This window comes from Mucor velutinosus (assembly GCF_035048745.1).
Source record: "Mucor velutinosus strain NIH1002 chromosome Unknown tig00001547, whole genome shotgun sequence".
Taxonomy (NCBI): Eukaryota; Fungi; Mucoromycota; class Mucoromycetes; order Mucorales; family Mucoraceae; genus Mucor; species Mucor velutinosus.
Window position 1 is genome coordinate 696640 of NW_027041901.1, and position 25136 is coordinate 721775.

The window sequence follows — 25136 nt, forward strand, 5'->3', positions numbered from 1 at the left end:
GGAGTCAACCAAAATCGAGTCTTTAGATATTGATGCTACAACTCTGAGCGTAGCATGTTTCTAGGACTAAATTTTGTTATAAACACGGTAGTGTAATTTAGTTTTTGATTAGCAGAGTGAAAGTGAAAAACGAATGTTTTTTGAAATAAGCCAACGTTGAAGCATGGCCTTCATATAAGAGCTCGTTGATTACAAGCGATCATGGGTAATATACCAATAGATGAGGTATTGTGAAGCGTTGTATTCAAAGCTGTTTGGTAATATCTTGCTTTGGTGTGGTTTGGCAAGGTTTGAAGCTGTGCTGCGCATTTCAGCAAACGAGACGGATTGCTTTTTCATGCCTCATGTTGATGCTAGAAACTGGATATCAAAGCAATTATACACCGACTTTGAGGGGTTGCTTAACGTTTGCACTGATATTCCAGTCGCTACATTGGTGAATTAGGCAAGTAGAGTGTAAAGTAACCAATACATAAAAAGAGCATTGCTTTGGCGCTATGCTCTAAGAACCTGCCACTTTAAACCGCTTAGTTTATAACTAAATATTGCTTTCCGGTTTTTTGCTTTATAACATAAGGCCTCGTTTGGGCATCTCTTACGATACTTGTTTTGTGAAAAAGTTGAGTTTTCAACCGTCAACTTGGAGTTTACAATGGCAAAACCATGCTTTTCTGTAACGACTACAGCACAGAAGCGTCCATAAGTTGCTCAAGTCCATAAAGTAAATCCAAGGTGTGCATTAATTAATGAAGGCATACAAAGAGAAACTGATATGCGCCACTGTAGCAAAACTTAGATTTGAACGATTGACTTTGGATAATTTGGCTGGGGCTGACCTTTTCGGCAGTATTGGCTCCATGAGAACTGATACTACTACAACTTTGGGTAAGACCTTAAAGAACCTCCAAAATACATGAAAAACAAGCTTATTTGTGTACAGGCTATATAGCATTACTAATATGTGTAGTACCATTTGATGCGCATTTCAATCCTGTACCAATTTACATGGTTAAGGTAAATCTATTCGGAATCTTTGCCCAGCATTTCTGCCTAAAGGTCGTAAAATACAGGATTTTGAGCAAAATCATAAAGAGAGCGTACATTTGGAATTTAAAGCTCTTATAGCATAATAGACCCAAAGTAGAGCTACTAAATGATCTTTGTTTCATCTAAATACGATGCGTCTTTCACGAGATATGACCAAAAATTTCCTCGTGAAAAATCACTGATTTTTGGCCAGAATTTGCCTATAGTAGTAAGGCAAAGATCCGGATGACAATTTCTTTGAGATACAAAACTGTTGGTATCTCATGATAAAATCATGCTAGTTCTTTGAGTAAGAGCTCATTCGATAGGTTCTTGTCTGTTCTACACTATGATAAGTATTTCAAGTAAAACTTTGATGACAGGAACCTGGTAATCTGCCAAAAACAATAAAAAAATCGCAATAACTATTCTATGAAAAACCAGCCTAATAAAGTTGGCCAAAATACTCAAAATTGGTATCATTAGATTCTACTTTAAATTCTTCCCCAAGTTTTATTTAGCTGGAAAGCAATGTTGTTATCAGAATCGCATGATATTAAGGATGAACGATTTCAGAAATCCATGAATCCTCCTTTTGAGTATTATGGAGGCTGGGCTATTGATGGTTTAAAATACCGCCTTTTTTTTTTCTTAGTATGTAGCTCAATTCAAGCGTAAATTCGCTACCCTTGTCGAATATAGCCTCTTAATTACATGTAACGGACTAATAGATAAGGTGTTGGCGAACCTCATGGCGAAAATTGCTAACTCATATCTTGCTTTGCTGCCTTGTAGCAAGCTATCAAATTCTAATACTTACCTTGCGGTACATTGATAACAGTGACGTCTTTTAGCCTCAGCCTTTTATTAGCATTTTTTTTCCTTTTTTTTTTTCGTCTTTATATATATATATGTATATATACTATACTTCGCAAGCTCTCTACTCATGAAACAACGCTACCTTTGTGAATAGAATTGAAGCAAGTATAATTGACAGTTGTGCAATAGACGTAAGATACAATGTTAACGCGTTTTATACCGTGGTTTTACTTGGAATAACTCTACTAGGGATCTATTTCTGATCTTTTGCTGTGCACTGGCTGCACACTTGGCGGTGGCTGCTTTGATGGTATATCGTTGCTTCGGTGGTTCTTCTCTGGTGTTTGCTTATCCTGTGGTCTGTTGTCTTTGATGTATGCTGGTTCTCTGGTCTATCTCTGGTTGTGATGCTGTGGTAAGAAGTGGTAAGTATCCTTTTTTTCTTGCGGTCGCAATGATATAAACTTCTTTGAACGTTTGTACTACTGCTTCCTTTCCCGCGATAATGCATTCATGCTGTTTGCTTTATTGCCTTTTCTTTCTTTTTTGTTGGCTGTGATATGATCAGTTCAACAGATACTTGCAATGTTGTTGCTTCGTATTTACGAATAGCAAGCATGACACACTGCTATATGATTGTATTACCCTTCTTGTGATACTATGTTATATAGCTGTGGATTGTTGTTTGTGTTGCCTCTGTCGCTTCACATGAAAACAACATTGGTCTTCATGTTGTATTACAACACTTATACTGCTGCTACTGTTGCTCCTGCAATTGTGCGCATTTGTGTTCTTTTACATCATCAGACTGTTATCATGCACATTGCTCATGTATATATTTTTGTTGCAATAATAAGAATATAATAACGTGAACATTTTTAATGTTTTATTCATAACGTACTATACTTCTATAGTATTATTATGTTCGCTTCTTTTATTATTATTATGTTTCTTTGAAGCATACCTTTTTTTACGTTGCGTGGATGTGCCTATCGCTGAAGCTCAACAAGACTCTATCCGAGGCTAGGAGGTGGATAGGCTGCCTCCACTTGGTTATCGCTACTTACTTTAGTGATGATTGAGGGTCTCAATGCCAGTATTTAAAGCTAGGTGGTGTAAGTAAGGCATGCTCTAGCACCTGAGGGAAGTTTGATGATAGCAGCGGCTATATTGCTATTATAGCGGCGCTTAAAATTTTGCCTCACATCAAAACCGGGGGGAACCCTCGCAAATTTTTTTTTAGGTCAGCGGAGTTTTCAAGCAATTTGATTGGCTCGGAGGATGAAGCGCCAAAGGGTTTTAGCTAGTTGATCTTTTATTAATCTGTCATTTAACTCTATATTGTTTTTGTAATAAAAGGGTATCTAAACTGTTACAATTTAAGTTCTTTTATATATTCTAAGGCAAGACAAGGTACAACCATTTGATCTAGCATCCATTAAACACTTTTATATGAGGGATGTCTTTAAATTTTTGGTATTGTTATGCGGAACAGTCATGTTGGTGGTAATAGTTTAGTGCAGTGTTGTTGCTGACGTTGTTGCTTAAACAGGATTTATTAAGAGTAGTTGCAAGAAGAGCTGCTGCTTCAATACTGCTAAATTGAGTGAATCCAGTTATCCTCCAAATACTGTAGCTAATATTATACGTGGTATGCTGTGGTAAAGTTCACTCTACTTCGGGAGCAGTTGGTACTTTGAGTATAGCACATGGCTACTGTAATAATGCCTTAAACCATAAGCTACGATCCATATAATGTTAAAAGCCCTGAAGTTTGTCCGATTTCCGTAACTGAATAACATCTGGACCAGTTAATACTATTCAATGATACATCCAGAATGTTAGTTCAGGTAAATGTATGCTTGACATTGAGCTGGCGGCGGGCCATAACGTTTTTAATCAGTTATTACTTTCAAGTCATCAATAGATAGCAGACATGGTGGTATGTCATGCTTTCAAGACTAGATACCTGTAGCTTGCTTTGTTCTACTCTAGTAGGCATTCCCATTTAGGGTATGCATACTCTCTTTTCCTAAGAACACCATTTCCACAGTGTCCTTTAACTCACGTATTAGGTACCACGCTAAAAACATAACAGTAGATCAAACATACCATGATGGAATTGCTCTGCCTTTCAAAGCTGATCCTTATTTCAAATTTGTATCACCTGAATAACATTTGTGCACATTAATCTACAAATCATATACTTGGGCAAGTTTTTGCTTTTATTGATGGAAGTTGACGTAAAAAGGTAGAATTAAACATTGTGCAAAAAGATAGATTAATATGCGTTATATAGATATGAGAAATTAGAAAGGAAACAACAAATTAATATGTAAAGTGTGATATATAATCAAATCAGGTACAAGTATTACCAATCATACATTGGTATGATGCGACAGTTTCTGGAGGTTGTATTATGAACACTGACATCTGTATGCACCTGAGCAACCCAAGCAGCCGTCTTTAAAAACCCGTCTTTTTCCTGACCTACCAAACGATCCATTCGAGACAGAATTAACCAATCCATGAAGGTGCGAGCATAATCTCTTATCAATCGATCATCATCCGAATCAAATATACTGTGATCCAAGCTGTTCTCTGATTCTTGGTCCAAATCGGCAAATCCATAACCCTCTGCTACTGCATGGACTGCAATGTGCTGATGCTTATTGAGTTCAGTACGTAGTGTTGCCAGTAATTGTCGAGTCGGTGCAGAGATGAATACATGGCAGTTCTCTGTGTGTTTGCGGCATATATTGGCGACATGAGCGCAGAGACACATGACTTCTTCTTGCGTGCTATGTTTGCCAATGCGAAGACCAATACGTAGCCATCCTTTGGTTGCAAATTCTGGTGTTACTGGACTATTATCGGGATCAAAGGGGGATAAGCTTTCACTGAGTTCCAGTTTCCCACCCATAAGCTCACGATAAGGCTCTAAATATCCCCGTAAGTTGGAAGCTGGTTTGGAGAACAGCAATCGACTCGCCAGCCAAAACCAATCTGATTTTTGTAACAAGTGATTGAGTCGATACTTGTCTCGAAGCGGCTTCATCCAAGGATTCTCCTTCAGATCCACCCAGTTTCCTTGCCATTGACTTGCTTTTACGATGGTTGTTCCCTCTGCCTGGTAATCCTCCATAAATCGACGTTGTACCAGCTCAGCACTTGACAATGGAGACTCTGATCTGATCTGATGAGCTTCCGCACGTTCCAAATAATAGTTGGCCTGATCTACATTCATGCTCATGTAAGATGGCGATGACTCGAAAAACCACTCCATTTTAGCAGGTACAGTCATGTCGTAGGCATAGGCAGAGCCCTGTTGCAGCATGGAAAAATAGTAAGCATTGACAATGTTGATTAATCGATCATCCAAGGAGCCGCAAGCAGTGGTATCTGGTCTACAGGTGTATAAAATAAGCAACGGTGGTGTAGAATAAGGTGGTGTTCGATTCGCTACATAGCCTAGACGAATATGAGCCAAAGCTGATGATAACAGTTGTCGACGAGCAGGTGTTAAACGATCGAATTTGTGGCCTAATCCAGGTTTGAATGCTGACTTCGGTTTGAATGTCTGCTGCTGCTTTGGCTTTTCAGTGCGAAAAGTAGTATCCCAAGAAGAAACCAGGTAAATCGAAATGAGAACGAGTGCAATGAGGCTTGCCCAACCCTTTGATTTTAATGTACGTAAAAGGGTCATGAAATAAATTCTCCCTCTCTGCAATCCCTCTCTGCTGATGTTGTCTATGGAAAGATACTTGTTTTGCTTAGCTGGCTATGATATAGAAACGAAAAAAGAAAGAGAGAAAGGGAAAAAAGTTTAAGGAGTTGGGTTTTATATGTAATTTTTTGGGTAAAATGTAGTGGGTCAAAGCAAGCCCAAATCAGAGTCAAGTATGCATTTGTAAATGTAGCACCAGCAAAAAGATCTAAAAAAACTGAATTTATTCTTTGTGATACACATGTCTAGATGATTTAAATAAGGGTTCTCTTGTTGTTAGTTCATGAGATCCTCCATCAAGCAGCAGCAGAGCAAACTCGATAAACTAAAGGTCAAAGTTAATTAGTTAATATCGCACATTTGTCATGGTGTTGCATCGTATTTACCATGCGCAACAGCAATTGCCACCGCCACTTTGCTGTTGTGGTTGTTGAGCAACAACTGCCTGTGGTGGCGGTCTGAAATCATGTTGTAACAGCAAAAAGTTAGCTCCCGCATGTTGAGACCTAATCTTGTCTACTTACTGAGGTTGGTAAGAGTAGCCATTGGGTTGTTGCGGAGGATAATAACCGCCTTGTTGGGGCTGTCCACCGTAAGGCTGTTGACCTCCATAAGGCTGTTGACCTCCATAAGGCTGTTGACCTCCATAAGGCTGTTGGTAGCCATAATCTTGCGATGGTGGTGCTGGTGGAGGCGCATAGAATTGCTGTTGAGGAGGTTGCGGTGGATATGACATTTTTGTAACAATGAAAAACGATGATAGAAAAGGAATAAAAAAAAAAAAAAAAAAAAAAAAAAAAAAAAAAAAGAGAGACAAAGCACCCACGTTATTCTTCTCCCCGATTGTGTCAAAGCAAAACCATGCTGCCCAGCAAGTGGCAATCTCATAACAGCATCATGGAGCATTTTTAGGCGGGGAATTACCTTAAATCGCCATGGCAGGATGTAATCAAACGCGCCTGTTTAAATCAAGGGTATAAATGCTGCTGATGTGGCAAGAAAAACAAACACCAATCATGATGTAATTAGGACGCTTGCTATTGATTCTGGTTCAGTAGGTAGATCAAGGTACAAGACGTGTCTGCACATTGGTAAATGTCGACAAGATGATACCGATCAGGCGATTGATAATGTGTGTGATCTCGTACAGCAGCAGCCCTCCCCCCCCCCCTAGATTGAGTTGCATTTCAGGGCAATGAAGACCCAAATGGCCAAAGATTGAATGGAAATGGCAACATGAGATGGTGCAATAAGACAATGTGGACATCAGTGTTGCAGAAGGGCCTTGATTGTGGAATATGAGATGTTTAGCCAAAGCAAGAGGCAAGCAACATCGCTGTAAGAATAACATTACCTGCAAAATAAGGGGCGTCTTGTCATCTCTTGTCCTTTCTTACTGCTGCCACAGACTTGACTTTTCCAACAAATGAAATCTGGAATCAAGCAGCTATACAGCTATAAATAACTGGAAATTTCAAACGCCTGTAAATTAGTCTGAACAGAGCTGAAGAGATGGAAGAGCGGTGATCAATCAGAATATATAAGGAACCCCTTAAAGAAAGACTTTGTGCGACTCCCCGTTTATAAGATAAAATGATCATTTAATTTAGTCCAAGGGCTCCTATTGATTTCTTTCTTTTCTTTCTCTCTTTTTTACCAGCTTGCATCGAATAGAAAAAACAAGATGGATACAGTGTCTACAAAGAAAGGCTCGGGTGGAGGCGTAAATCAGATCAACTCTTGGTTCGATCAACTGTTACCGCAATCATCTCTGCTTCCACATCAGCAGCAGCAACAGCAACAACAGGAATCAACAAAGCATACCATCTTGAAATCTCGTTGGTTTAGACTATCTGTTGTAGTGTACATTCTATTCTCCATCCTGCTCACAGCTGCCCACGTTGCTTCTTGGTTATTCTCGGGATCTCCATCATCAAATCATTACTATCACACATCCAGAAGCGTTATGGATACGCTAAGTTACCAGCGTACTTATGATGCAGGTAAGACGTCGATTTTGTTTGTGTGTGTGGATATATTTGTTTGTACTCATGGACTCGCAGAGGAGGCTTATTCACTCCTCAGTAACATGTCGCATGGATTGAAAATGTCAAAACTGTTTGCACAAGGTCACTATGACGCACTAAAATACGTACAACCTTTCTGGCAAAGAGCAACAAACGTGCCTGAACCACAGCAAGTATCATTCATTGTCACTACAACACCCAACACCTGGAAGGACCTCGTTCAAATGGCAAACAACTGGAACGGACCCATCTCTGCTACGCTACACGTTTCCTCCAAAAACGACAAGGCCATCTTGACCACCATCGAAGCTGAATACAAATCCAAACCCGAACTATTCAAAAACGTCGATCTTCATCTTGTGGAGACACCCAACGGCATTGAAAAGATGGCATCTATTATGGTCCCCGTCAACGTCGAACGAAATTTGGCCCGTATCTATGCACGAACTGACCACGTGTCTGATGTGCCATTCAACATCGTCATTGCCACTGACTTGCGTCAAACACTGGAAAAGAACCAAGCTGAATACACACAATTGTTGAGCCGAGGCGACATGCTAGTGATCCCCACATTTCAATACAATGATCAGCGACAGTCGAACCAAATGCAAATACCACAGACAAAGAAGGAATTGGTCGGTTTAGCCGAGGGAGAGCACTTACTTGGTTTATATGATGCTCATTTCGAGTTGAATCAAGGACCTACAGATTTCAAAAAGTGGAAGAAGGCCGATGCGCTGTATGCTGTTACTGATTACACCATGGACTATGAGCCGGTTGTGATTCAAAGCAAGACGGTCCAGCCTTGGTGCTCTGAGCGATTTGTCGATAAAAAGTCAGCCTGTCTCTTATCCAGCTATTTGGCAGGGAACGATTTCTTGGTGTTGCCTCATGATTTTGCTATTCAGAAGCCAAGCAATAAAAAGACCGCTATATCTGATCTGGATGTAAGTTGTTGATTTGTTGAATTATTACCTCACTAACCATGATTGTGCAGAGCGTCATTGAAAAGAGACTGTATTCTAAATTCTACTGGGAGCAATGTGTCTATCAGGGCAGACAATTGGATGCGATGGGCCTTTGGAACTCTAAAAAGTCAGAACATATTAGACAGCAATGTTCTCGAGTGATTCAAAACTGGGGCAGAGGTTTAATTGGAAAGCCTGAATAAGTATCGTAAATAAAACTAGAGCTGGTTTAAACTACATGCATGTGTCGCCTACTGTAAATAAGCCTTGAGCCGGAATGTCTAGTCTGGTTGGAAGAATTAGGCCGACCGGAGGAGATACATTTAAGTCCAAATTAACCTTTTTCTACTCCTCTTCTTCTTTCTTCTCTTCTTTTTCCATCATTCTCTTGTGCTTTGGATCCTTCTCGACATACAAGAGATGAACCGAGACACATTCAATGCACAGCCTCAGCAAAACTATGCAGCAGACGGCTATCAGCAATCGGGTTATTACAACAACAACCAACAGCAGGACAATTCATCAGCAGTAGACGACTATCACAAGAGCAATGAGAACACCATTTACAAGTCGATAGGACTGGACGAGCGTGAAAAGAGGTAATTTGGCGAGCGTTTAGAGTGTGCAATTCTCTCACACAACTATGCGCAGGACTTACGAACTTGTTGTATGTCAACAGCCCCTTCATGCTCGCATGTGTGGATTCGGCGAGAAAGATCGAAGACCCATTGATCCGCCACCCATTGTTCAGCTGATCGTCAAACAGCAAGGACAAGACTCTCCCATTGATGTTCAGTATGTTTTTCGATGAGAGTCATGTATACTAGGTTTGCTGGAGTTTTGCTTATTTTTTCTGTTTAGAATGCTCCAGATACCTTTTTTTGTACTTCATGTGACCTTGTGGTCCGACGACCGTTCAGAAGAGCGCAATATCATTTCCAATCCACCAAAATGCACTCGAGTCCTGATGGGATCGCTTGTCAGCTCGCCCAGTTTGCTAAAGAACCCAGAGGGAGAACAGGGCTTGTATTTTGCATTTCCTGACCTCAGTATCCGCACGGAAGGACGCTATACATTGCGTTTCAGTTTGATGAAGTTGGTCAAGTAAAGTTACCCATGAAAAATCTTGTGTGGATGATAAGATTGACTTGATTTGTACAGTTCCGATTTCCAAGAGAATGCGAAATCAAAGATTGTTGCGCAAGTGTTTTCTGACCCATTTACCGTGTATTCTGCAAAGAAGGTGTGTTGCGCATGATGCTTGTGAGTGAAATGTGCTCGATTACTCACTTGTCTTTCTCTCAAAGTTTCCTGGAATGACAGAATCTACAGAACTATCAAAGGCATTTGCTAAGCAGGGCCTAAAGATCCCTATTCGCAATGATGGTAAGAGATGGATCATGGTCAGCAGGGCAGTGCAGCTCATTCAACTTTCTCATTTAGTGCGCGCAAGGAAGGCAGACTAAAGGCGTGGAATCGATTTTTTTCTCGTTTGTTCTATCAAGAGGATTGAATAAAATTTTGCTAGGAATCAAAGGCGATAGAATTTAATTTTTACTGCGTTGGCTTTGTATTTGTTGAAATGCAGTTGTGCTATGTATCACCTTTCAAAACGACCGCTTTATTCTATCTTGTTCCAGTGTCAATTCAGAAGTAAAACATAAGCTAAAAAAAACCCCCCTCTATACATTTCTTGACACTTGCGATGCTTAGAAAGACGCTCAATGAAGGATCAATGGAATGAACCCTGCAAAATGTATTTATAGACTTGTAATATCCAGCACCATTTGCAAGTTTTATTTTGTAATACATTAAAGACCTTTGATCCGCAGATGCTGTAATAGCATAGTTGTCATCAAGATTTTTGTAATCAGTGTGCAGGCTCTGGTGGTGATTGTGTAAACAGATATGTATGTTTTCAGGAATACAGGCAGCACCCATTAATACAAGTTTCTTGATCTCCTAATATTGGGTTCCGCTTCCGCGGTTATAGCTGTCGCTTTTTCTCCTTTTCTGAGCATGATTATAGTCGTGCCTACTGCGTGTATATGATGTTGACACTTATGCTTATACCAAATGCAATTGTGTGTTGGCAGTATGCTCTTCTTCTCGTATATCAACTTTTGTCAAGCTTCACAGATGCTTGACAATGATACAATAATGGTGTGATGGTTCGAAATTGAACTCCGTTCAGGGGTAAGTTTGCCTACAGGTGCTGGCCGATGTATCCTGAATGAGTAAAGCAAGGTTTGTTCGATGATCTATTTGAGTAATAGGCTATACAAATTATCTGCTTGATAGGTACGTTGAAGATTTTTTTGCTGAAATCGAGATGTTTAGAAGAGCAGAAAGCGTTCGTCTACAATGTCATGCATTGATACAAATGTTGGGTTTGAGATGAAAGCACGATATAGTATATCCTTCCTTACAGTAACAAAGCATCTTCAGTATTTATAAAAAGAAAAAGGGGTGCATTGCTGTTTATAATAACTCAGAAATGCGATAAAACGCTTACATCTAGACTTTACGAATTGTGGTGAAGGAAGCAGCTATTTTTCTGTTTTGATGATATGCTGCTGCCCCCCCCCCCTGATCTCTGTTGTCGTTCCAGTTTTCAGCAGATCATTCATCTTTTTTAAACTAAAAAGCAAACCTAATGTACAAATACGCAAATAGGTTAAACTCAATGGCTCAGAAAAGTCTGTGCTACTGTTTATAGTATACGTACTTGGCTGTTGGGTGATTGCACACTATCCACATTTCAGATGGAGGATACATCTGTCATGTCACTCGTTGCCATGGTACCCGCCCTGAATGTAAATTGACATGGTTTTACATGGCGCACATTCAGTTGTAATTATAGTATCATATACACATGCGATGAGCTAACTATCAGTAATAATAACAATGCATAATTCCTTCGTTCAGCTAGCAATGTTGACGCTGCTATCTTTTTGTTTTCCCTTTTATTCCGGTCTTGGTAATGATGTGTGTGTCACCTCTTCTCTTGTCTTTCTAACAGCAAGATTAAGTGCAGTAATTGTCTACGCAAAAAATGAGCAGCGAGAGAGAGAAAGAAAGAAAGAGATCATACCCAAATAGAAAATAGTGATCTTCCCCCTTGTCCAAATCTTACATGTGAATACATAAACAAGTGGTTTTAGTATACATGAATCTCCATTGCTCTGTGTATATCACTTGAAGGGGTGCATGAAAACAAGATTATGAATCATTTGATTCTGTTGGCTTGCAAGTGCTTCGTTCTGATTCTTGATATAAAACATACTGTATATATAAGCCTGTATCGTATCGTTGCAATCTCTTTTTCGCTTTTCTCTTTTTCCTCTGTTTTCTTTTGGTTCCTTTTTGTCTTGTAATACAAGTGTTACAAAGCTTAATATTCTCAATTTAAAAGCTTGCTTCTTTATACGCTACCCTTTTTTTCTCTCTTGCTTCTTTCAACTATTTAAGCGGCATGGCAACTGTTACTCAACCAGCCGATAATTCTTTGGAATTAACATCTCAAATGCTCAAGAAACTTGAGCTGGTCCAAACCCAACCAAACCAGGTTAACATGATACGTCCTACAGTCTCCAAATCGGCCGATAATAGAACCAATACACAACTCGTCTATCCAGAGAAATCCACCTCGCTCACTCTTGCCGAGAGACGTAAAACCAACAACAATAGCATCCCTGCATCACTTCAACTGTATTCTCTTGATGCTGATACTAAAGTAAGTTTTTATCCCCTGTTTTCCCTCGTTACAGCAGTATTGCTCTATGCAGCTAAATCTCCCTCCTTTTCTCTCTCTCTCTCTCTCTCTCTCACACACACTATCATTTTGCTCGTTACCTCCTCTGTGCCTCCTTTTGTAACCCCCCCCCCTCGTTCTAGACATCCCTTTACTAAATCTATTATTCTTCATACTTAGGTTTCTGATCAGTATATCATCAAGCAGATGGAGAGATTATCCAAATTAGATGTAATCAACACTAATACAGTTACACCGCTATTAAATTCACTCACGACGCCTGAACCTTTTTGGGAAAATTTCATTAAAAATGCAACGTCTGTTAAGGAGAGAGTTGATCTACTCAAATACATGGTGGCAAATCATGGCATTCCTGACCATGTTCGCGGCCAGGTGTGGCAAGCTATCTGTCAAACATCATCCGAGTCCGATGTCGCTCGTTCCTATTCGCATTTAATGAACCAGCCCAGTCCGTATGATACCATGATCGATAACGATGTACAATGTTTGTCTGTAGATCAGCAAGAAAGTACTAGTCGCCTGCTGAAAGCGTATAGTTTGTATGATACCCGAGTAGGCTACTATCAAGGGATGGTGGGATTGGTGTCCCCAATTTTAGCAAATGTAAGCCGCTTTCATGCGTAGGATGTCGTTTTGATTTGCTAATGTAAGTTGACAGATGCCAGAAATTGAAGCTTTTGCATTGTTTGTCAGGTGAGTAAATAAAGAAGCAACAGTTACACATTTTGCTAAAATATCCTCTTTCTCAATAGATTGCACCAAACTTATAATATGGAAGGAAAACGTCTTGATCTCTGTCTGCAGCAATTCCAGTCCATCTTGATGCAGCAGCACCCTCAGCTACATGATCACTTTTCTCGCTTGTCAGTACAGCCTCATATGTATGCAGCCATGTGGTATAAAACACTATGCTCCTGTTTGATTTCATCTCAGCAGCACATGATGCGCTTGTACGATATTGCTTTCCTAGAAGGAGCACTCGAAACTGTGATACGGACAACCATGGCACTCTTGGGAAAGAATCAGCAGCGTTTATTGGCTCTCCATAGTCAGGAGGAGATCGTGGTCTTTCTAAGCTCGCAACAGATGCATTCCTTGGAATATGCTGACGACAAGGACGGTGATGCCTTTATCCAGGACGTGGTGTCTCTCAACATTGCTATTTCAGACCAGCGTCATGTTTTTCGTGCATCTAGCATAAGCAACAAGAAAAGACATGCATTGACACAAACAGTTCCTGTATTACAGCAGCAAGTGGAAGATCTTGTCGCTGCCATGGCTCAAATGCAAAAGGAACATGCTGCATTGTCAGAAGAAAACAAAGCTCTCAAGATGCATGAAATGGTTCAAGAAGCTGCTCAAACAAAACTAGCCAAGCGCAATGTCGTCCTCGAGAAGAGAGTCAAAAAGTACAAGGTTAGACTGGCCGAAGTGTCTGCCAACAACGCTGATAGTGATGAATCCAACAACAACGTCGCCACCACCACCACCACTACTACTACTACTACTACTGCTGCTGCTGCTGCTGCTGCTGCTGCTGCTGCTGTAACTACCACTGCTAATGCTTCCACTACTGTCTCAAAGGCTTCTGCTGCTGCAAATGACAATGGCAAGAAGGAGAGACGCCAGGATCAATACACTTCGTTCGTTGCCTCACTTCGTGATACAGGTGATTTTGGCGCCTTGATTGCTGGTGCTTTGGCTCCAGCTCTTGATTTTGAAAAGCAAGCCAATATGGATGCTGGTGCTGATGCCGTCGATCTCTTGCAACAACAACAACAAACAATGGATCAAAACGATGATGCTGTCAATAACAAAAAGAAGCTTGATGCTGCACTGCAAAATGTAACCTCTGAGCTAGTAGCTGTCAAGTTGGATCATTTCGAAATGTCGCAACGCTATGAATCTCTTTATCATCATTGCCAAGAATTGACTGGTCAATTGCAATCCATGCAGGAATCTCAAACTGCGCTTGTGCAAAAGATTATCTACCTGGAAAGCGAGCTAGAAGACGTCCAAACTGAGCGTGATCATATCTTCCAAGATCAAGAACAAGTACTGTCTATGGCTATGGTGGCTAAAAAAACATCTGCTGAACTGCAGCTTGAAAAGATGGCCCTGAGCAAAGAAGTCGAGAGATTAGAGCAGACTGTGAAAGAATTGCAAGAAGAGAAGAAAGCCTATTTCATGCCTCGAGATACCTTCTCAGAAGAGGTGTTTGCAGCACACTCCATCCTATTTGGACAATCAACAAAGAAGCAGCAACAGCAGCAACCGCTCAGGGAATTGAACAGAAGACACACCTTACAACTTGGCAAGAATACATTAGAAGAGGAGTACAAGACCAAATTTGTCGAGAGTGAATTACGCTGCCGTGAATTAGAAAAGTATCTAGCAGAGACCAAGGTCAAGTTGGCTGAATTAGAGTCTTCTGCTGGCATCACGACAAGCAGCTGTAGTATCATTAGCCCTAGAGGATCTATGCAACAGCATCGACGTGCATCCTCTTCCATGATAAATAATAACAAACGCAGCTCCACCGCATCCTTATCCATGTTGGCCAATAGAGTAAGCACACCCACATCACCGCGTGAACGAAGAGAATCCACAGAAAGCTATGCATCCTCCACCACATCCATGACTTCCATGAGCAGCAATTACAACAGCAAAAGATCCAGTGTCTATTCGAGAATTTGGAATGCCTTTGGGTCACCTACTACTCCCATGAATCCTGTCATGATGAAGAACGATATAATGTGCGACGAACCACATATTATCGAGCAAGCTTAATACCCCCTCCCCAACCTTTAATTTTATACTATTACTCTATTGCTATCCATTATATCGATACTATTATCTCTTTTTCTTTTTTATCTCCCCCCATTATGTTGCTTCACAAATAAATATTTACATGTATCATAATTATCAGCCCCAAGTTGCTGCTTAGCTGCAGTTGGGCATGATGTATTAGTGGATCAGCGACATGTTTGTGTTCTGATTGAGGGATGTATAAACCCTGTTTTGTTTGATAAACTTTAGCAGTTGGTGATGTTTGCGAAATTCTTGATCTTCAGGTATACGCCATTCTCTGGGTGAAAATGCCAGTATGTCAATGTGATCGCACTTGCAATGCTATACATCATGTATTATAGTCGACACTGCTTGTTGACTAGATGTTATTCCAGTAGAAATGAATGCTTAGCCAGCTTCCTCCTTTGACTTTTACCTCAGTATAATTAAGCAGCGCGTAATGAGTTAGTATCGAGATTACCTACACTAGTCTACTAATATGATATGGAGTTTTACCTTCAATCTTTCAAGATGCCGCGAGATCTCTCCATAAACAAGCTATGACTATGGATATGGCACTTTTGCGATATCTTTCACTTGAATCAACCGAAGCAATTCTTAGATAGCCAAACAGCATACTTGCATGGCCTCTTACTACCCAAACGCGTGCAAAACACAGCGAAATCTGAATAAATTTGAGCCATGATTTCTCGTGTTAGAAGCCGTTTTAAACCACCAGAACAGCACCAAAATATCTCTCTGATCTAGAACTAGCTTGCTGATACCATCGTTCAACTTTTTTGAGACCAAAAAAAATATCATCAGAAATCGCCCACAAAGCATGAGGTACCCCTCATGGTTTTCATCGAAATTCAAATGATTGCGTTTTTGACCGCAAAACTGAAGACATTTACTAAGGTATATATTGAATCAAAATGATCCCCTCTATCCAAAGCAACCCCTGAAGCATTGCTTGTAAGTTTTTTATATGGAAATTTTCAACATTTTGATCGAAACCCTCATTTCATATCTTCCAACTTTACTCAATAAGTTTATTCATAACATCTCTCTTATTTGGCATTATTGGATGCGCCTTAAAAAGTACTCCAGGAAAGCTTAAGGGAGTATAAGATGGTATCACAGTTTATATAGTCTAAACTTACAAAATAGACCAAATTGGTCGGAAAAAAAACAAAATTTGGCCAATTCTATTCTAAGAAAAATGTTGAGTCTGAGCTTGAATAGTTTTTGGCTGGTGGTCGTCTTAATATCATGCTTAGGATGGGGATAATCTACGCTGTTAAAAGTCCATAAGAAGGGCATTATCAATTGAAGAGCACCGTAGATTAATCTGACTACAGTGTTTAGCTCTTCTTACGGGTTTATATATTTTGATTGATTTAAGTGCTGGATTGTGCTCAGTAAATAAAAATCTTAAGCGTATCACGTACGGGTTTCAAGGATAGATTGCAAGATTTCTAGTCAAGAGGCAATAAAGTTTGTACCGTACTCTTGTTTACAAACGTATCAGTACTGACAGCTATTATTTGAAAGAGGTGTATTCAGCAAAGATACGAAAGTCTTTGTTGAAAACATGTTTGTTCCCCAATGTCACTTTTGCCATGAATATACTGCAGAGATGTAAGCATACAATAACGGTGGTATCGACATTGACAACTGTTCAAATAGTAGCAAATCCTGCAAAAATCTGATACATAATGATTCGAGCTATGATTATCAACTGAGGACTCAATTTGTATGCTCTCATGATACTATTTTCAATACCATTATTAGTTTGGTAGCAGAATATGAACGACCGACTAATAATTAGCCTTTCTGTCTCTTTCCCAGGAATAGCTTTTCCGCTATACAGCCTGCTAGGTAACAATAGCTACTAAAAACGATGCATCGTTCTAGTGGATGGTGTTTAACATGTGAAGATTGGAAAACAAATTTAATTGCCACTGTGGATATCATCAGTGAACTGATGTCTCCTTGAATTCATATATTCTGATCCCTGTATCCGCTCAATCCCAAGCAGCAGTACGTAGCGTACGTGATTTGGGAATTATATATATGCGTCATTTTACTTTTAATTTTATCAATGTGCATGTTGTCTACTCGTCCTGTAGTGGACAATTAAACATTGTAGAATATAAGGAACTGTACCGAGAACTAAACCAGAAAAAAAAAAACTCCCACGTCAATGGCAACAGACACTGCAATACGCCCAAACCTGCTGTTGCATGTACGAAATACACTCGATTTTTGATATCAATGGCACCTTGTAGATTAAATGTCATCTTCACAAAACTAACTATCCATCTTGAATTAGTAGTCTTTTTGATTTTACCTCTGTGAGTTAGTCAAGATGCACAAAAAACATTAAGGTTTACACACGTATACACACATATCCTACATCACCATGCAATTGACATATGAAAGTATAACTCTTCCAACTCGACCGTTTATTTCACATGACAGTGTATTCATTATTGGTCTAGGAGGCGTTGTATTACATGCAACTTTGTGGAGAAAAAAACAAGAGCATCTACAATTCCTTTTTATGTCGCTTTTTACCCCGCACTCTGGTATGCGTACATGATCAGTTACACATAATTAACATGGATGTGTAGTTTATATAAATGCCACACGGATTCCTCACTCTTTTTCGTTTTCATTCTTCACTCTTCTCAATTACATATTACAATGACTGCACAAAACATCCACGCTGAAACTACCAGAAAGGCTTTGTCTGATTTGAAGCAACTTGCCAGCTCTCTGGAAGGTTGGGAATTCAGTCAAGAAAAGGACGGTGTCAAGCTTTATCGCAAGACCGTTGACTCCAGCCCTGTTGCCATCGTTCGTGGCGAAACTGATATCGTTGGTCATGAATTCACTCCTCAACAAGTCGCATCTGTTGCTACCATGCCTGGCTGTAGAAAGATTTGTAAGTTATCATGAAAACTAAAAGCACTGAAAGGTATTTGGTAGTTGACATTCAATGGTTGATAGGGGATGAAAAGTATGATACCTCTGAAATCAAGCAAATGTACAGCAAGTTTGAATCCTTGTTCTGGTGCAAGGTCAAGACTCCTTGGCCCATCAGTCCCCGTGACATGGCTGCTACCTCTCTACGCGAGATCTCTGAAGACGAGTGCTATGTTGTCATGGCATCTGTTGAAGACGATTCCATTCCTGCAGTCTCTGGATGTGTTCGTGCTAACTTGATGATCTCTGGCTGGAAGATCCTCAAAACAGATGCTGGCATTCACATTACATATATTACTCAAGTTGATTTGGCTGGTTCCATTCCTACTTCTTTTGTAAAGAACGTCCAGCAACAGGTTCCCCTTTGCGCTGGCTCTGTCGTCAAGTACATCCAAGAACACGGTTTTGCACCCACTACCACTGAATGCACCGCTGACTTCAAATCAGAGATCTTTGATCATGCCAAGAGAGAGTATGTTTGCAACCTTGACGGCTCTGGTGAATGCAAATGGATGATTTCCAGCAAGATGTATCCCAATGGTGTTACCGTTTCTATCGTTGGAAGCGGCGGTAATGCTAAGCACGAAATCCAAGATGCTGGAAAGGATAAAAACATTGTTGTTACTGGAATTCAAGGTCCCACCACTATCAAGATCAACAAGGCTTAAAGATGGAGGGAAATGTGTACAATAATGATAAATTTATAATAAAAATACAAGTACAATGAATACAAAGATCATCTGAAAGCATGCCTGATCTATGAGATTGGAAGCTCGTAAAATGTGCCTAAAAGCAAATCTGCGACTGTAGTTCTCAGTGAAACCGAAATCATCTTATCGTGAATGCAGACAGAAGGCCAAAGGACCCAATTTTTGAGGACCCAAGGTAACTTTGAGCCAGAGGAAGAAAATGCAGATGAGCTGGGAAATTCGAATGTCGATTCCACGTGTTGGGCAAAGACAGCATTTGTTTAGATAACCCTTCGAGGCAAAATGTGACACAAACTAAGGAAAGCTGGAGAAAATGGTGGATCAAATTACGCGGCCTACAAATCAGAGAAAAGCAAGAAGGACACATTTGCCTGCGCTATGAGATTACGAATGAACCTCTATATATAATCGCATTGGCAAATCATCTATGCAACATACACCATATATTTTCAAGAAGATTAAAAACAGATGCTGTAATCTTGGTAAAGGTAAATATAGAATACCCTGCTCCATTTCTACGCTACTCTATATTGCAGTCTAAAAAAGGCTGTATAAATGAAATCATTTTCTTGATCTCAGCTCATAATTGTAACGATTTCGTATCACATAAACATAAAACCATTTTACCACATTATTTAACCCAAAACCAGATGGAAGAGCCCTTTAGCCAAGTATTTCGTGCACAAGAAGAGCAAATCAACTGAAATGCTGGTGTGGCCCAAAAAAAAAAAAAGAACATGCTCTCTCTACCAGATGGAACATGGAACATATCTCTCACAATGTCTCGCATTTTATGTTTTTCCATATATATTGGCGATTTCGGTTAAATATTCGATCCATTGATCCGCCCATGGTGAATGGGTAAAAGTAAATTACCATAATTTGATTTCGTCAAGAGTCATTTATTTGGAGTTTTCGATATGTACAGTAGAGAGAGAGAGAGAGAGAGAGAGAGAGAGTGTGTGTGTGTGTGTGTGTGTGTGTGTGTCGAAAAGAATCAAAAGTATAGTTTCTACATAAAAGGGAGGAAAAGGCAAAAGGGGGGAGGGATAAAAAAAGGGGACATAGTATAAACAAGTTTTTTTTTCAATAAACACATAGGGGATCTAAAGAGTAGCTTCGCTCATAGAAGGGGATTGTTGTTGTTGATCTGCCATATTTGTGTCTTCATCATCTTCATCATCATGCTGACTGTTCAAGACCCATCCAACCTTCCAAGGGCGGCTACAGTTCCAATATTTGGGCGTACATACAAAGTTTTCGATATCTTCTTCAGGATCAACTCTGCCATCAGGACGGGAGCGACGCATTTGATCTATCAATTGCATTGCCTTGCGCTTCTCTTCTTTACAGAGAACCCAGCGACAGTTGCGACATACACAGCCACCACTCTTGTTATAACGGAGACCACACTTGTTGCAAAGATAGACAAAAGGCTTTCCTTTATCATTGAAGATGGTACTTGTGGGAAAAGGCCAGTTGAAGGCTTTGCGCATACAGCCATCAGATGTTTCGTTACATGCTTGGCAAGGTCCCTTTACACGAGATGGACGACCAGAAGTAGTATGATGGGAGCTTTTACGACGGGGTGTTGCAGCAGAGTCAGCGGTAGCAACAGACGCACCGTTTGTAACAGCTGCAGATTTCTTGCGCTCGGCGGCGAAGTGTGTTTTCTTGGTGTTCGATTGCCATGTAGTAGTAGTAGCACCGGCACCGGTCGTGGTCATATTCACTGAAGCAGCAGGAGCGAGAGATTCCAAATTGCTAGTTGGTACAATGACGATAGGTTGAATAGATTTCTTTGATTGCCAATCATTGTTTACAGGTGAGACAAGATCATCATATAAGGCATTGTCTCTGAACCATTGAGGTCTGGGTATCTGGATTCGCATAGGTCTCACGCGTCTTTGAGGATGAGGCGCCGAGAGTCTATTCTTGTAGTTGTAGCTACGGGTCGATCTCTTAGATTGTCTAGCCATAGAAACACGTTGACGCAGAGACCAAAGGACTCCACGATTACCACCACCGAGGATTTTAGGAGTACAGTTATCGCTGATTTGAAATACAACACTTTTGTGATCCACAATGTTCGATGGTGATCGATGAGGTACTGATTTTCGTTTGTGATGCATAGTGTATGATGATGAGTGCGATGATGGCGATGTTTGCGATGACGCTAAATATGATGGAGGAAGAGAGGCGGCTAATGCCATTGCTGCATCACTGTATGTAAAGTTGTCTTCGTCTTCAGATGAGTCAATCAACAGTTCAGGTGGTGAGGGCATCGACATGGGTGACACACGACGAAATGCACTATGAGTTGTTTCACTGCTGCCGTTGTTACCAGCATCACTAGCTACGCTGTGGCTGCTATGCTCACTACTGCTTTCACTACTGTGGCGAGATGGCTGATCGAAAAACAAATCTTGGAAATTCTTGTTGTTTGTGTTTGTGGCATGGTTTTGATAATCATAGGGTGGTGTTGCAGGTGCATTCAAATCTGAGATATTCATATTCTAACTGTTTTGATTGATACAATGAAGGAATTCTATATTTTTTATTGGGAGTTTGATAGACTGCTAATACAGAGTGAGATTAATTTCATGTGGGATTAGAGAGTAGCTTCTCATATCAGACTTACAAAAGGTATGTGTTGTTGCCGTGATGGAGGAAAAGAGAAAAAGTAAGAAAAAAGAATGGATCCAAGAAAGAAAAGAAATAAAACTGAAAGAAAAAGATGGCCCTTTTATACAACAAATAAGGCCAGATCAAGAAATCTGTTATATTGTAAAACGCTACGCTTTCTCTCTTTTTCCGGAATTTCATTGCCCGGTGTACGATGGAGCCGGTGCCGATTCACTATGGTTCAATAGATTATACGGCTAAATACCTTCCATCATTAAATCATACTCACTCTCGGAGAACTCGTATAGAACATCTGCTTTGGTTGATCTGAAAGGGCATCTAGAGAGTGTGTCAAACTATAGAATGTTGACTTTATCTATCTCCCAGATCAACCAATATTATGCTGATCCAAGTCAAAAAAAAAAAAAGGAAGGCTCTCTGCAAAATCTCTGTAATCACTACTTCTACATGGAATCTACATCATTAGGCGGAAATTCCATTGGATTTATTCGGGAAAAGATTGTTTAGAACGTGGCGGCGATTCAACGATGAGCGAATTTCCTCAACAATTATATGTTATATGATGAATATTGTTTGATCTAGCGAGTATTTCATGTGTTTTGGACAGATCAGTGAGTTGCTCGTAAATGATAGCAAATACAGCCTATTGTGATTTGCTATTTTAAGCCCCATTTTGTTACTAATTTTACAATAAAAACTGATTTGCACTGCAATAGCAAGTAAATGTGTAAGCAGATCGAAAACATCAATTAGTAATGATTTCCTGAATATTAATAATTAAAATGTGTCTTGCTCCCAATCTTCCCCCCCCCCATCGTTTTAGAGCAACCTTGACAACGCCTCCTTACTGCCTTCTCGTATAACATAAATACAAACGCTTTCTACGTCTTAATTTTCATCTGATTTACACTAAAGCAACCAGTTTTCTCACATGAATGGCCATTCCTTCTTTCTTGTTCTTCTGAGGACATGATGGATATATGATCATTGGCCAAGGTTAATAAGCACCCCGACATCCCGAATGTATTTGGGTGGCCGGAATCATTTTAGCCACAACACATTACGTTTGCATTATATAAATTGAGAAAAAGATGTGCCACGCAATCCATGATAAAAAGGAAAGACACGAGTCAAGTTTCTCTTTCTCTTCATATGGCTCGATCCCACATCAGAAATTTAAAAAATCGCTCGATAATTCTGATCCGGGGATAATACAAGCAGGGAAGGTGATCATTATTTGCTCTTTGACGGTATAGTGTTGGTCAAGAGCGAGGGCCTTTTAAAATATCTTGATCTGATGTTTCGGTTCGATCTTGGCTGGAACAAATTTATGCACACACAAATACTATAGATCGGTCTTACCCGCCGGGTAATATAAAGATTTGTTTATCTGGCCAAGTGAGAGAATAAAACTTGTGATTTGATGTTCCAGTTGAAGATTTCATATTGGTCTTTGTATCACGTTCCCTTCCCCTCATTGATAATGGTTTCCATGGGCCAAATGACTCTACACATAACATCTATTTTGACCAAAATAGTCCAATCCATTTGGTATGTGTGCATTTGGGTGTATGAGTCAAACGAAAATGCAAAGACGACGATATTCTTCGCTTAATAATTCAAAGCCTTGTCGTCAAAAGAGGAAACCATGATTGTGCAATCAATTTATCCGACTCGACATGCCAAGGTCAGTGTGTTGGGTTTCTTGGTATGATATGAACAGCTGTAAGGCAAACAAACACTTGATATGTAATCAATGGCACCGCTGTCTTTGCATGTAAATCATTGATCTCTCTTTTCTCTTTCTTGATCTCGTTCTCCTCACGCCTTGCTGAGGGTCGTACACAATCATATCATTAGCTGGGCCTCAAAGCATTACCGTTGTATTATTTGTTTCCTTCTTTAATTATTGGAGCAAGATATGCTTATATATGCGCCGCAGCTTCCATCTGCTTCGTACAGAATTACACAAAGGATGGTATATCATACTGCAGTAATGATCCTGCGTGGTGCTGCTGTATGACACGATTGACACACATTTAAGCTCTCCTAATCAATTATTCCATATTTACCAACTAAAAGATAATGGATTTCAAAGATTAGATCAACATTTGTAACATGTCAGCATATAATAAAGGGGCAAAAGAAGAAAAACTCATGTCTTGATTGCAAATGAATACAGCAATGCAACTCTGCATGGCTCTGAAGCGCAATAAAAGATTATCCGCATTGGCTTTGTCATTGTTCTCGATCCCCCCCTCCCCAGTATCATCTACAAGATTTTCCAATCATTTATGGCGGAGAAATCGCAAATACTACCAAAATTGCCTTCTCTAAATTTAACACCTCTTCTACCATGGCTGATTTATATTGCCTATTAACTGTTCTTCGGCCCATATACTTTACAAACATCGGTAGATCTATGTGAACTCTAGACAGGATAAACAGATATGAAAATTCGGGATGGAAGAATATCTTTCTCTTTGGACCTAGGAGCAAAAGCTCAATATGAGTTCAGAAGGTAGAAATCAGAAATATATTCCAGATCGAAAAAGAATTGTATAACTCGATGAATTTTTAGTATATGAAAACAAATTGAACACATCATGGCGTCATTTAGAATCTAAACTGTGTGAAAAACAGCAAGGGGGCTTCTTCTTCAATCTTCAGAGTCATCAAGATTAATGGCAAGGAATCATTGTACTTCAGAAAGGAGAGAAGACGGCATTCATAATTAGTCCTTATTCAAAATCTGTGATGATATATGATGCATGTTTAAAAGATTATCTTTGTACGCTAACCCACATGCTTAGCTCAACTCTAACTCAAATAAGACTTTAAATTACCATTCAGCTATTGCCTGTACCCTGAAATGTAACATCAATAGATTATATATATATATAGATCAGAAAGTATATACCTCAGATTTTTTATTATTCTAGCACGAAAATACCAATTTATTACATGCTCGATGAGCAGCATTGTAAGCTTTTACGAGAGCAAATGCTGCCTTTGATTTAAGCGTAATATCGCATTTTCAACAGAAGTCCTATAGAGTAATTACACATCAAACACACAAGAAATAGATGAAGCGACCCGATCCAGGTTTATAGTTATGAGAGATGGATTTTTCTTGGCACGGCCACTAATTTTAGTAGTTTATCGCAGCTCAAATACAGTCAGGAACGTTGATCAGCAACACAAATGGTTTGTGGCGTAAATCAAGTAAATTTGTTATTTATCTTCCAAGAAATCCTTATTTTCGCAAGTGCAATTGGTATGCTGCATTTGGCCCTTAGAGTTGTTCCTTGAGTAAGGTGGTTAAGCTACACTGAGTCGAGGGCCGCATTGTATTTATTGATGCAAATGTTGTAAAACGTATCCAACTTGTCTTGATTCATGTCTAGCTTCTGAGCCATCTACCCGATTTGCACAAATCTTTGTTACTGTAGTAGCAATGAGATATTGCTCTACTAATACTGTCAATAAAACCTCATACCCGACCGAATTTAGGGCTTGCTATACAGAAAGAGTCAAAATCTTTTCATACCATCATCATCATATAATATACTGAAATACTACAAGAACATAATAATGCACCTAATTCAATACTCGATAGGATTGATTTATGGGGGGGGGGCTACCGTAGCGAAGCAA

The 25136-nt window shown here is 39.8% G+C and overlaps 7 protein-coding genes across 7 annotated transcripts; 4 read left to right on the forward strand and 3 right to left on the reverse strand.

The window, feature by feature from the left end:
• Window positions 1–4216: 4216 nt before the first annotated feature.
• Window positions 4217–5551, reverse strand: ATC70_006657 (uncharacterized protein; the record flags this gene model as incomplete). The annotated part of the gene is made up of 1 exon (XM_064825929.1): window positions 4217–5551. The coding sequence occupies one exon, from the start codon at window positions 5549–5551 to the stop codon at window positions 4217–4219; it is 1335 nt and encodes a 444-aa protein (XP_064687443.1).
• Window positions 5552–5848: 297 nt separating this feature from the next.
• RPL5_2 (60S ribosomal protein L5) lies at window positions 5849–6308 on the reverse strand (the record flags this gene model as incomplete). Its single annotated transcript, XM_064825930.1, has 3 exons — window positions 5849–5897; window positions 5959–6030; window positions 6097–6308. 3 exons carry the CDS (start codon window positions 6306–6308, stop codon window positions 5849–5851), a joined length of 333 nt encoding a protein of 110 aa, XP_064687444.1.
• A 948-nt stretch (window positions 6309–7256) lies between these two features.
• Window positions 7257–8770, forward strand: ATC70_006659 (uncharacterized protein; the record flags this gene model as incomplete). Its single annotated transcript, XM_064825931.1, has 3 exons — window positions 7257–7575; window positions 7636–8546; window positions 8597–8770. 3 exons carry the CDS (start codon window positions 7257–7259, stop codon window positions 8768–8770), a joined length of 1404 nt encoding a protein of 467 aa, XP_064687445.1.
• A 217-nt stretch (window positions 8771–8987) lies between these two features.
• ATC70_006660 (uncharacterized protein) lies at window positions 8988–10033 on the forward strand (the record flags this gene model as incomplete). The annotated part of the gene is made up of 6 exons (XM_064825932.1): window positions 8988–9166; window positions 9219–9362; window positions 9429–9671; window positions 9729–9810; window positions 9875–9953; window positions 10011–10033. 6 exons carry the CDS (start codon window positions 8988–8990, stop codon window positions 10031–10033), a joined length of 750 nt encoding a protein of 249 aa, XP_064687446.1.
• A 2009-nt stretch (window positions 10034–12042) lies between these two features.
• On the forward strand, window positions 12043–15132 carry ATC70_006661 (uncharacterized protein; the record flags this gene model as incomplete). The annotated part of the gene is made up of 4 exons (XM_064825933.1): window positions 12043–12303; window positions 12502–12945; window positions 13001–13035; window positions 13095–15132. The coding sequence occupies 4 exons, from the start codon at window positions 12043–12045 to the stop codon at window positions 15130–15132; spliced, it is 2778 nt and encodes a 925-aa protein (XP_064687447.1).
• A 2709-nt stretch (window positions 15133–17841) lies between these two features.
• On the forward strand, window positions 17842–18791 carry ARF1_1 (Arf GTPase arf1; the record flags this gene model as incomplete). Its single annotated transcript, XM_064825934.1, has 2 exons — window positions 17842–18082; window positions 18148–18791. The coding sequence occupies 2 exons, from the start codon at window positions 17842–17844 to the stop codon at window positions 18789–18791; spliced, it is 885 nt and encodes a 294-aa protein (XP_064687448.1).
• A 1148-nt stretch (window positions 18792–19939) lies between these two features.
• On the reverse strand, window positions 19940–21346 carry ATC70_006663 (uncharacterized protein; the record flags this gene model as incomplete). The annotated part of the gene is made up of 1 exon (XM_064825935.1): window positions 19940–21346. One exon carries the CDS (start codon window positions 21344–21346, stop codon window positions 19940–19942), a length of 1407 nt encoding a protein of 468 aa, XP_064687449.1.
• Between the last annotated feature and the right edge of the window lie 3790 nt (window positions 21347–25136).